This window comes from Gambusia affinis, linkage group LG06 (genome assembly GCF_019740435.1).
Source record: "Gambusia affinis linkage group LG06, SWU_Gaff_1.0, whole genome shotgun sequence".
NCBI classification, from domain to species: Eukaryota; Metazoa; Chordata; class Actinopteri; order Cyprinodontiformes; family Poeciliidae; genus Gambusia; species Gambusia affinis.
In genome coordinates, this window is record NC_057873.1 from 23,088,093 (window position 1) to 23,100,719 (window position 12,627).

At 40.3% G+C, this 12,627-nt stretch overlaps 1 protein-coding gene across 1 annotated transcript in view; it reads left to right on the top strand.

Moving 5' to 3' along the window:
* Window positions 1–11,829, top strand: part of LOC122832109 (SH2B adapter protein 2) — a 36,662-nt gene extending 24,833 nt beyond the window's left edge. Inside the window, exons 7-9 of the mRNA XM_044118531.1 lie at window positions 226–428; window positions 7,061–7,235; window positions 8,613–11,829. Coding sequence (XP_043974466.1) covers window positions 226–428; window positions 7,061–7,235; window positions 8,613–8,932 — 698 coding nt within the window. The 3' untranslated portion in view covers window positions 8,933–11,829. The remainder of the gene's footprint in view (window positions 1–225; window positions 429–7,060; window positions 7,236–8,612) is intronic.
* The last annotated feature ends 798 nt before the right edge of the window (window positions 11,830–12,627 follow it).

Consider the following 12,627-nt stretch of genomic DNA (forward strand, 5'->3'; position numbering starts at 1 on the left):
CTGTTTGGGCTTTCTCCCATTAAAATGGATCTCTCCAAAATTTGGCGGGCCGCCCTTTGGACACACCTGAACTAATATCCGTTCACCTATTATGTAAAAAAAAAAACCCTATTAAAATACAATTAATTTGTCGATGTGACATGACGAAAACATAAAGTTTAAGTGTTGGAACGCTTTTTCAAAAAACCATACAAAAAGAAAAACCTAACTTGTGACATTGTTCAGGTGGTGGCGAAGGAACAAAGGAGCCAGAGGGCGATGCCAGTTTGGCAGGTTACCCGTGGTTTCACGGTACTCTGTCTCGTGTTCGAGCGGCTCAGCTGGTGCTTGCAGGCGGGGCCAGGAGCCACGGGCTCTTCGTGATTCGTCAGAGCGAGACCCGGCCGGGCGAGTACGTCCTCACCTTCAACTTCCAGGGCAAAGCCAAGGTGAGACCTTCTGAGGACAGGAGCACCTTAAAATGGTGGATTCTGTCATCTCTTTCAGGGTGTTTGTGCATTCTTAGGCCTGTCACAATAGCAAATTTTGCTGAGCGATTAATTGTCTCAAAATTTATTGCGATAGACGATAATATTGTTTGAAGACCTTTTTACACTGATTTAATGGAAATGACATAATAATACATGTGATTTCCTACCAAAAATAGATGCACTTTATTTTCAAAGGAACATTTAACACTGGAACTGATAAAATAAACAAAACAACTAAAAACAAAAATAAAATGGATTCTCAGTCTCCATTAACAAAAATGTACTTGAATAAAAACACCAAAGTGTAAATAAATACTGGATTCAACTAAAAGAGTGCAGATTATGAAGTCTGTAAACTATGTTGCCCTTCAGTAATCATTAGATTTAAATAGAGAAGATGGAACATCGACTACCTGATGCAATAGTTCACACTATCAATCAATCAATCAAATTTTATTTGTATAGCACATTTCAGCAGCAAGGCATTTCAAAATGTTTTACATATTGTTTTTGATGTCCAATGAAAAAAAACTTGATCAATTTATTTTAAAAAAATGACAGAAAAACCCAATGAATTAGTTTTTACACTTCATAGAATCTCTAGAATAAGAATAGACAAACAATTATCCATTATTATTAATCATTACAGAATATGTGACTTACACTGTGGTAGTATAGTAAACAACAACCCTTCAGCTAATATTTCCATCTCCAATCAGTGACCTTTGTAACAGGAAATCAAAATATATAAAGTCAACGGAAGTGACGTAAAAGTCGACTCTGGAACGGCGCTAGCATCGTAAGTAGCAAGTTTAGTTTTTTAACGGTTAGTTTTAACGCCGTAAGTTTAACGGTTTAACGGTTCGCTACGTAAGTAGTTAAACTTTTCGAGTTAAACTTTTCAGATCATGTATTAGTGCATTAATGCTGACGGTCCTGAAATATATATTTCAAAGTAGGTTTTTCTTTATCAGGTTATCATTTAATAAAATATAGACTCTATCACTATGATTGCAGAGTCTATGCACCTTTTCGCTGCTTGAAGACAAACTGCATAGATCATTTAATTTCTTTTTTTCATTTTGGGAAATCATTGTTAATCTCATCTGATTTATCCCCTTAAATCAGAGCGATCAAAGTGTCTGATAATAGTAGAATAGATTTGATTAAACCAATCTTTCTCAAACTGGGATCCCCGGACCATAGTTTGGTGCAGCTAGCTTACCAAAGGATTGTGTTAAAAAATAGTAATGGATAATTGGATGAAGACAATTTATACCACAGCAGATACAGAAAACTACAAATGAAACAATTCAATCATATAAAAATCTATTGTCAATCTCTTTATGTTAAATAAATTTTAAAAATATGACATTATTTAAATATTTAGTCATTATTTCAACTATAGTTTGAGTCATGCAGAACTGATGTGATCGTTTCCATAGCAACGATCAGAAGCAAGACCTTGCACCAGAGCTCCAGTGAGGTAATGGATGACATCACAGACCTTCTATGATGACATCATAGAAGGTCTCTGAGACTTTAATTGCGTGTAACTCAGTTCATCGTCAGTCAGGAGCTAAACAGTGCAGTGAAACGAAGCTTTGTGTCAGACAAAGATTTTTAGGATTACAGCAATGCCTTATCCCTTAATATTTCCTGTTGGTTGGGGACTTGGTTACCTCATTACAACAGGAATGAAGAAATTGTGTGACCATTACCTCCCAGGGAAGGACGTGGACCAGAGTGTGTCTCAGGATGAGAACACTTCATTTGGAAACGAACCTACAACGGTTCCCAATGAGCAAACTGACCCGGCTGGGAAAGTTTGCCTGGAAGAGGAGCCAGTTTTCTTCGAAGACACCGACAATAATTTAACGGAGATTTCAGAATGCAGTACTGAGGACCAGAGCACTTCATTTGCTAAGAATGAACTTTCAGCGGTTCCCCGAGAGCAAACTGACCCGGCTGGGTCAGTTTGCTCCGTCAACCAGAAAGTTGACTATGAAGCCTCTGCATTGGATTTGACTAAGACATCGTCTGTCGTCTCAACTCAGGATGTGAATTCAGTCTCTGGGAACAATTTGCCCGTTGTTCCCAAAGAAAAAACTGACCCGGCTGGGAAAGTTTTTTCTGGGGCTGAATTCACTGAGAAACCTTTGATTTCCAGCACATTTTCCAGCACCTCTGATTTTACAAGTTCCTCGGACGAGGAATTTGTTTCAGAGGGACGCAGCGTTTACAATGAAAACAGAGTCCTAGATCTATCTATGAACTCATCGTTAAAGCATAGGGTTTCTGTTGAACCTGAATTAAACTGCCCCCCGGACGGGGAAGCTAGTTTCACTGACAGGAACAGCAATGAAACCCCAGATAATGATGATTCTTTAACGTTTCCAAAAGACAAAACTACCCCGGCTGGGGTAGTTGTCTCTCCGGATGAGAGAAAAGTCTTGGGAAAGCATTTCTGCTCTGGTCCTCAACAACAAACTGACCCGGATGGGAAAGTTGTAGATGAGGAACAAAGCGGAATGAGACAGATAGAGAGCGACATCTGTACATTTGCAAACCACTTCAACATCAGCTGGATGAGTGCTGGATTTCAAAGTGTCCTCAACCTGAGCGTCACCAGACGGTGTCTGGCTCGGAGACACTTGTTCAAAGAGGCATCTTCTATCCCCAACTGTGCCAGTCTTATCTACACTGCCGTCCACCAACCTGGATATTGCTTTGGCCCAGCAGAAATCTCCCCAGTTTTAATGGAACTGAGGGAGAGACAACCATCACCAGAGTTGGGGAAACAGTTTGAAATTTCTTGTTTACTGGAGTCTGTTCTTGTCTGGCTCGATTCATACGGTGGCAGCACGGATTGCGAAATGTACAGTGAAAACACTTGTACCAGATGTGGAAAATCATTCTTACTACTACTGAATAACAGCCCCATTGTTGTACTTCCGACCTCGACTTCACTAAACGACACCGCTTCACTGTTTAATTATTGGATAAATTTGTGGGGCCAGCCTTGTTGCTCAAACTGCAGGTCAAGTTTAAATCGCAAAAACATCCTGAGCAACAATAATGTGATTGTTCTCTTTCTGCCACGGTGGGTTGAAAGAAGATTTCCAGTGGTTCCCAATCCAGTCCTGGAGGTGCCAGGAGAAAGTGGAACTGAGTTGTACAGTCTGTCCTCCGTCATTTGTGGAGATGTTAAGTCAGAACATTTCTACACATATTTGATTCGAGGACGACAGACTGTACAGGTGGTGGATGAACATGTCCTCAGTCCTGGTGAACCCTGCAGGGAGGATATGTATCAAAACGGATTCATTTATATTTACGAGAAGCGAGTGAATCCAGCAGAACCTCAGAGTGACCACCTAAATACAACTAGAGTGACGGTTTCTCCTGGGCCTCCTCTCCAGAATGGTGAAGAAAGTTCTGGAGAAGAGCCAGAACCTTTAAATTTGGATGAACAGAACAGCGCAGAAGATGAAACAAGTGGCCATTTTGAGGAAGCAGAAATTGAAGTGAGTCAGACAGAAAATTGGGGTCCTGAAATATACGGCAGAATAGAAGAAGAAACATTCTGGGGGAAATTTATGCCAATATTTTTGTTTTTGTTTAGTTTGTTGTGCTGGGTGTTTTTTCCTTGTGTTGTTTTTTACTGGGCGAGTAATTCCTTACTTTTCTCTCTTAGCATTGGTTTTTTCTGTTTTCGTTTTTCTATATTGGGATTTTAAATAGTAACATTGGAAACTTTTGTACCCCTAATGAATGGATCTTACCAGTTTTTTGTCTGAAGTTTCTCTCCAGGCGCTCTGACTTCCTCACACCGTATGAAATCACGTCTGTCTAATTGGTCTCTCTAAATTCTCTTTAGGTGCAGATAAAAAATAAATTTTGTAATTAAACTTTATAAATAGTTTGCAGGTTTCTCTCCGGGTGCTCCGGCTTCCTGCCACAGTCTAAAAAGATTTAGTGAATGCAAATTGACACTTTTATAATATCAATACTATATAGATATATATAGATATAGACCTATATCTATATCTATATATAGATGGATATAGATATATCTATCTATATAAATAGATGTATATATCCATCTATATATATAGATATTGATCTATATATATCTATATCTATATATATTTATAGATATAGATATAGATATATATAGATCTATATATAGATATATCTAGATATGTCTATATATATCTATAGATATATATGTTTAGGCCTGTCACGATAGCAAATTTTGCTGAGTGATTAATTGTCTCAAAAACTATTGCGATAGACGATAATATTGTTTGAAGACATTTTTACACTGATTTAATGGAAATTACATAATAATACATGTGATTTCCTACCATAAATAGATACACTTTATTTTCACAAGAACACTTAACACTGGAACTGATAAAATAAATAAAACAACCAAAAACAAAAATAAAATGGATTCTCAGTCTCCATTAACAAAAATGTACTTGAATAAAAACATCAAAGTGTAAATAAATACTGGATTCAACCAAAAGAGTGCAGATTATAAAGTCTGTTTACCATATTGCCCTTCAGTAATCATTAGATTTAAATAAAGAAGATGGGCACATCGACTACCTGATGCAATAGTTCACACTACATGTTAGTTCACACCTACATTTTCACCTTACGACAATCTTAGAACAATCAAAGTTCTAAGATTGTCGCTTGTTATCATCCTGTAGTGTGTGTGGTGTGTTATGGTAGATCATTGTGGCCCCTCCGATCTAAATCAGGGTTTTTCTCACTGGGATCGTTAACCTGCCTGTTGAATGTGACAGGCAGCCAATCAGAAAGCCGGATTCTCCTCCTGCTTTCTGAGGGGAAATTATTGAGGGGAATCCAAACAGCTGACAACCAGAAGTCCAGCGGACATTGGAGATGATATGTGGAAACAACATTAATGGTTATAAAACATTTGGTGCAAAGAATATATAAATGACGAGGGGAGGAGTTGGAGCGAAATCGCTACGTTGATGAACCCGGTAACTTTTCAGCTGTTCTTCGTTAACATGACATAAATAGGTTTAAATGATTTTCATTCAGTCAGGACGTTACGCTGACACTAGAGCCACATGCACTGCAGGTAGATTGTAGTAAAGCATTGATTAATGCCTGGTTTTAAAATTAGTTAACTGGACTTGTAGCCATTATTTTGTGCCCATTGTTGGACACCACATGGCACGATCGATCGAACCGTTATACCTAGGATTTCTGTCGGCTAATGTGTGATCTCTCAGGTTTTGAAAATGGGCCGACAATCAACCGACAGCACTAAGATGGTGTAGTGTGAACTGGACATTAAACTAAGGAAATGAGGAAGGGAGGGTCAGTGGAGAGCAGCGGAGTTGAGCCTTTTTTCATTCAGTGTCATCAACAGAAAGAGAAAAAGGCTGAAAGAGACGATAAAGGTTGATAATTAAAATGACGTCGATACTTTTAATTTATGGTATGATTAATTGATTTATCGTTTATCGCGACAGGCCTATGCATTCTTAAAAAGTCTTACATTCATGGATCTAAATTAAGGCCTTAAAACATCCTACAGCGAGTAAAGAAAATGTACGATGGCCTTATGTATACTTACGACAAGTCTTAAATTTTTTGGCGATGCAGAGTTTCTCTTATAGGGGTTTTATATCAGGCAAAAGTTTGAGTTGCAGTGAGGCGTCATCACTCTCTGCTTTCTGTGTCTGGAGGCAGTTAAAGCCGTCAGTTACAAGCTGTTAATGCTAGCCAGCTAGCTTGTGTGTATCATGTGGGTATCATGTGTGTATCATGTGTGTATCATGGGAAAGTGTACATTTATTTACATTCATCTTTGCTACTGGCTCAATTCTGTTGCCGAACCATATGAGGCTGCAAACATTATGTGCAAAACAAGCTCAACCATGCAAGACGGAAGTTTGTAGAGAGCGATATGACGGGTCAGACGTACAAAGCCGCTGCCAAGAGTCACAAAATGACAACAAAAATTTTACTATTTTGGTCCCCTGAAAAAATATATGTGCATTTCTCTTTCTTTTTGTGTTGGGATGTAGGTCTTAAATTTCATTCGTAATGTTCTCAAAAAGTCTTACATTTCAGTTGATGAAACCCGAAAGACTGTCCAAAAACTAGCAAAACCCTGATAATGCATTGTGTAATTAGGATAATTGACATCAGGCATCCAGAATAACAGATTTAACCCAATACTTTTAGTCTCTGCAGCTGACAGCTAGCTAAGTTGTCATTTCCTAGGAAAGTCTCTGTAACGTCAGAGAGCTCTTTGCTCTCTTATGTAATGTGATCCCATCACATCCTGCCAGTCGGCTGTGTTGAGGAAGTGTCGGCTGCCATCATTTCCCCTGGTGTCAGCCTCGGGATGCTGTCACTCTTCTCCCACAACAAGACGCTTCTTAAGATAATGCCCTCTGTCTGGGTTTCTGTGCATCAGCTGGCCCATTTTCTTTCTTTTTCTTTTTTTGACTGATTTTAAAAACTTTTCTTTACCTTGGCAACGTTCTCATTTCGTTCCCTGTTCATTTTCTCTTTCTCTCTCCTCCCTGCAGCATTTACGTTTGTCCGTTAATGAGAACGGCCAGTGCCACGTCCACCATTTGTGGTTCCACACCGTGACGGACATGCTGAGACACTTCCACGCCCACCCGATTCCCCTGGAGTCCGGCGGATCGGCTGACATCACGTTACGCTCGTATGTGCAGGTTCAGCGAAGCTCCGCTGCAGGTATGTCGACACGCAGACTTGAACAGGCCTCATGTGTTCAGTTTAATGTCTGCACATCATGCAGCTGTTAGGAAAAGGGCTCAGAGATTTATTGTAGAAAATTTGGGAATGAAAAGGATAGGGAAAAAGTTAGCTGATCGGAAAAGGAGAACATTAAATAAAGCAAGAGCGATGCTTGTGGACCTACTTAAAAATAATAATAATAGTAATGTGCTATTAGAGGGGATGGGGGTATTATGTAAAATCAACTTTGAGCTTTACATAATGTTGTAATGTTATTCCCTCATCAAAATCATGACTGGAGTGTTGCTTTGACTGTTTGAGGAATCCTTTAATCCAGCCATTCAGGAGAGCTTAAAAGATCTCACTCAGCTCCTCCAGACTAGCGGCAGCTGCACTTAGCAAACACCTGGCGCATTATATGACCTGCTGCTCAGTCTCCTATGAATGATTGTAAACGACAATATTGATGCTGAAGGCGGGGTCTCAGAAAGAACAGGATCTTCTTAAAGAGACAGACACACAATTTCCTGGCGTCAAATTGTGAAGTTCAACTTCTTTTCTAGTCATGTTATATATATATATATATATATATATATATATGTCAAATTTTGATAACAAAGTTACTTGATTGTGCTACAAAATGACACCATGAACTTTGAAAATGCACAATAGCTCCGCGTTTAAAAAAGACTTTTACAAGATTTCATTTTGTTGGTGAAAATTCCTAAAAAAAATAAAGTACCCATAAGCATCAACCATCTGGGCCAAACTAGCTGGACTCTGTCTGTCTTCCTGAAAAGCCACTGACCGTTTGAACCTTAATGTGATTTCAAATGACACACGTATATCAGCTAAAATCTCTTTTACCACATAAATGATATTCAGGAGGAACTTGCAGGTGGCTGCTCGTGTTGATGGATGGCAGATTTTGAGCTTCCTTCCTCCTACCACCCTCCGTGGATAAATGCCCCCCCCTCCCCTCCCTGTGCAGCAGAGTAAGGGGAGGGGGATTTTTGCATGCAGGCCTGGACTCTGACTCCACCCCGACGGTCACAAAGAGGCCCTCTGTTTTTCCAAACGTGGGTCCTACACACACTCATCCACTCACTCGCATGCAAATAAAGCGAGGGTTTCATTCGAGGTGTAAAAGGCCGTATTGATGCGCTGCTCAGGCATGTCTTTGGCCTCAGTGTTGTTGGTGTTCTTGCCCACTAAGAGAAAGGATAATAAAGGAGGCACACACTGCCTGTGTTTACGTACTGATTCATGAAGGAGCTCTTTACTCCTGACTCTCCAGGACGACCAGCTACCAGAGTTGTTTCGTTTCTACATACGTGTCCACTTTTTAAAAATACTTTCTTTGTTCTGCCACAGATGCGACCGTGCCTCCGGTTTTCACTCCTCCTCGGGATGCGTCCTGCAGGACGGATCCCGTCCAGCCGGCCCTTCACCCTGCCGCTCCTGCTCCTTCGTCCGACGGGCCCCTGTCCTCCAGCACCTCGTCCTCGCCCACTGCCATGCCGTCCCTCTCCCGGAGCGACCCCGGTACGGGGCTGGGCGGCGGCGGCCTGCAGAGCCGTAGCAACAGCTCCGAGCGCCTGCTGGAGGGTTCGAGCGGAGCGTCCGAGGATTACCACGACTCCGACGGGACCCGCAGGGCCCGCGCCGTGGAGAACCAGTACTCCTTCTACTAAGCAACCATCGTAAAAAAACAACAAAAACAAAAAAACGTTTGGCTTGTTTACGTCCTGAAAACACAAGGTGTCAAGGACAACTCCGCACATTTAAAGAAACATCAATAACAACAAAACCCTGATCCAAATCACTCCTCATTTCCTCGGCTTATTTTTGTTCCTGGGAAGCAAATGATGCCAAACGGCGTGTCCGTGCTAACAAATTCCCCCTTTTTGCTTGATATCAAGGACGTGGGTAACAGACACAGAACAAGAGGTGAAGAGGCACAAAAAAATATAAAATAAATAGAAAAACTTGATGATTGCAGGCAGATGGAGTCATATGGTTTCGATTCACTTCCTCTGTCCATTTTCTGCTCGGCCTTACCCATAGTTCCCCAGGAGCGAAGCTGGTGTCGCCGCCCTGCCAGAGGACTGAGAGTCTGAAATGACCCTGCAGAAACCCCCCGCCTCTCTCGCTCAGTTCCTCGGAGCATCCTGTTAATGTTTGTAAAGCTGCTTTGAATCTGTCCCGGATATCCTCGCTGTCCCCCGAGGATTTTGTCTTCAGAGTCCGGCTCCGGGTCTTTACACTAACACTGGCACAGCTAGCACATGTGTTTGTGTTAGCTGAGAGGTGTTTTTCCTAAACCTGAACAGCCTGAGGGGGCCTGACAGTTAGCCTGAACTCAGAACAGACTGAAGCAGACGAGGAGGAGGAGGAGTCGATTCAGATCCCCTAAAAATGTGAGTTTAATCTCTTGCAAACCTATTCATAGCTCTGGGTCTTTTCCACATTCGGTCAGAGAGATTTTATGTGTGAGATCAACACAAAGTAAAGTAAGTTGTGAGATGAAAGGAAAATGATACAAATTTGTTTTAATTTTTATAAATGAAATTTTTAAAAAAAATGTGTTTTACATTCAAAGTCTGCCCCCCTTTTACTCTGATAAACGCAAGAAAAAGTCCACTGTGGCCATCCGCCCTCAGTCCACCTGCATAAAACTTAATCTCAGTTTAAATCCAGCTGTTCTGCCGAGGCTTCGCAGGTTAGCTGGAGTACCTTACTGAACAGGAAGACCAAGAAACACATAGAACTTGGAACTTCAAATCAAGATTAGGCTATAAAACAATATTCCAAGTTTTCTACTGCACCACGAAAGAGAACGAAATTAAACGTTTTGGCCAACATTATACATGATGACGCTCAACCCATCATCCCCATGAGGAAACACAGTAGTACCTCTATCATGCTGTGGGACTTCTTTTCTTCAGCGGGGGCAGGGAAGTTGGTCAAAGATGATGTATGTCGATAAATACAAGGCGATCCTAGAAAACCTTTTTGTAGGCTGCAGAAGACTTTAAACGGACGCAGAGGTTCACTTTCTGGGTTACAAGGGAAGAGTAACCCAGAAAGAAAACCCAGATTTGTCCACCAAATCTGAGTGCAAAGAAGAACGGACAAATAAAAATTTTACAGATTCTTATTTGTAAGAGATTTTTAAAAGCATTCATGACTTTCAATCTGCTTTACAACCAGGCACAACTCGGTGTTGATCTGTCACGTAAAACCCCAATTAAAATCTACTAAAGTTTGTATTGTAGAGTGACAAGTTGTGGGAAAAGTTATAGGGATGTGGCTATTTTTGCAAGAGCGGATGTTAAAAATGCCATCTGTAAAGGTTTTTGAACGTTCCAGAGAGGTCACTACGTCCAGACACAAGGTCAGGTGTTTGTTTTGCTAAAAAGCTTGAGATAGTTTCTATGAACCGGACAGGACGGCTCCCGTGTTAGCGGGTTGTTACTCTGAATGTGTGGTAGTGTATTAGAGTCCAGATATTTTTAATGGTGGGTGTGTGTGTGTGTGCTGCAGTGGTGTTTCTGAAACATGCTTTTCCGGGTCCCTCCGTCCTGGTGGCGGTTCCGTATTCACACACATCACCATCAGTGGTAACCTATAGTTTAGATTCTCTGTTAACATAAGATTACTTTGAAATAACGCTTTGAGGATTAAACAAAACCCAGCTCTATTTGGGACGACTTGCAACATGTTTTATTTTTATTTTTTTCTTTGTGTGTGTGTGTGTGGGGGGGGGGGGGTGTGTGTGTGTGTGTGTGTGTGAATGGCAGCATTGGGGGCTGCTGTGTGTGCTCTGCAGGTTAGCTTGTGGGTATTGACTAGGACAAAGTGGTCAAGGTGGCCATGCTTGAATAGAAAGATGGTGTTTTGCTGTACGAACTGAGGTTTTATGCAAATTATTTCAAGGGAAAAACCTGATTTACGTTCAAAGTACGATACATTCAGTTTGAAAAACAAACTAATTTGGGTGACTTTGCGAATCCAACATGGAAGATAAAATTAACAAAGGTTATTTCGTCAGACAGGCAGTAGCAATGGCCAGAAACAAATACTTTTTTTTAATTCAGTTTGCCAAAAGGATTATGAATGGAAAACATTTCATGTGAAAACTGTTCTCTTAAAGAAAAAAACCAAACAAACAAAAAAACCGCTACTTTTATTGGAAATACCCAGCTAAGCGTGTCTTATCGAGGATGGCCACCGGGCCTGGAAGATGATTTCAACGATCGGGTGAATGGAGCAGCTCATGTGCCAATAAGAATCCTATTTTTTGAAAGCCAGTTATTCCTTCACCCATGTAAATGACATGTTTCCTATCGAGTCTTATTTATGTACAACCGGTTCTTCTTTATGAAACAGTGGAGAAAAAAAACAAAACAAAACTCCCCGACCCGTCCCACAAATCAGCAGCCGCACTTCTTTCTGTTCTGCGTAACTCTCCCACAGCTGAACTTTCTGTTGTCTGACTGAGTTTTGAAGAGTCTGTGCAATTTTGTACAAAGTGATGTAATTGACATACTACTTTATATTTCTGTGAATAAAACGTGGCTCTATTGGACGTGTTGTGCGTTTATTCAGAAACAAACGTTTCCCAGCAGTGTGCTTCAGTGTTTAAAAGAGGAAACGCGTGAGAGTCCAGGTAAGCCATCGGTTCACATTTTGGATATTTGCTCTTCAGAACAAAGTGACGGGTTAATCAGAGTGGATTTGTTCAAAGTGTTTAGGTGTTTTCATGTCCTTCCACTCAGTTCCAATTCTTCTGTTTTTTTTTTTTTTTTTAAGATGGATGTTATTTTTATATATTCAGATGCCCCCTGGAGGGCAGATTTAAAAACATAAATGCAATGTTTTCAAACTTTCCATCTGTTGAATGGAAAGTTTGAAAGTTGATTTGATTTTAAAGGTTTTGTCCAGTTCAAAAAAACGGTATAAAGGTCACATTAGAGTATATTCATGTTCATTTCTTTTAAAGTCATATTCCTAACTGATGGTATATTTAAATTGGAAAAAAAAATGGTATCCACTTTTTTATTCTACAATATTCATGAAATTAGTTTCTGAAAACATATTTTCTTTCAAAGTATTCATTCGCCTGCACAGCTCATAGATATAATTCTTTTCTAAACGTTTGCAATTCCTTAGTAACAATTCATGGTTTCCTTTGGTAGCAAGTCGTTTCTACACATAGAACTACACTGATAGGATATGACATATCCTATCAGTGTAGTTCTACAGACACACTTTCTAATTGAATTGAATTAGAAGGTGTGTCCAAACTTTTGGTCTGTACTGTAGAACTACACTGATAAGATATGTCATATCTTATCATATTTTTGTAACAATAAACACAAAAAGC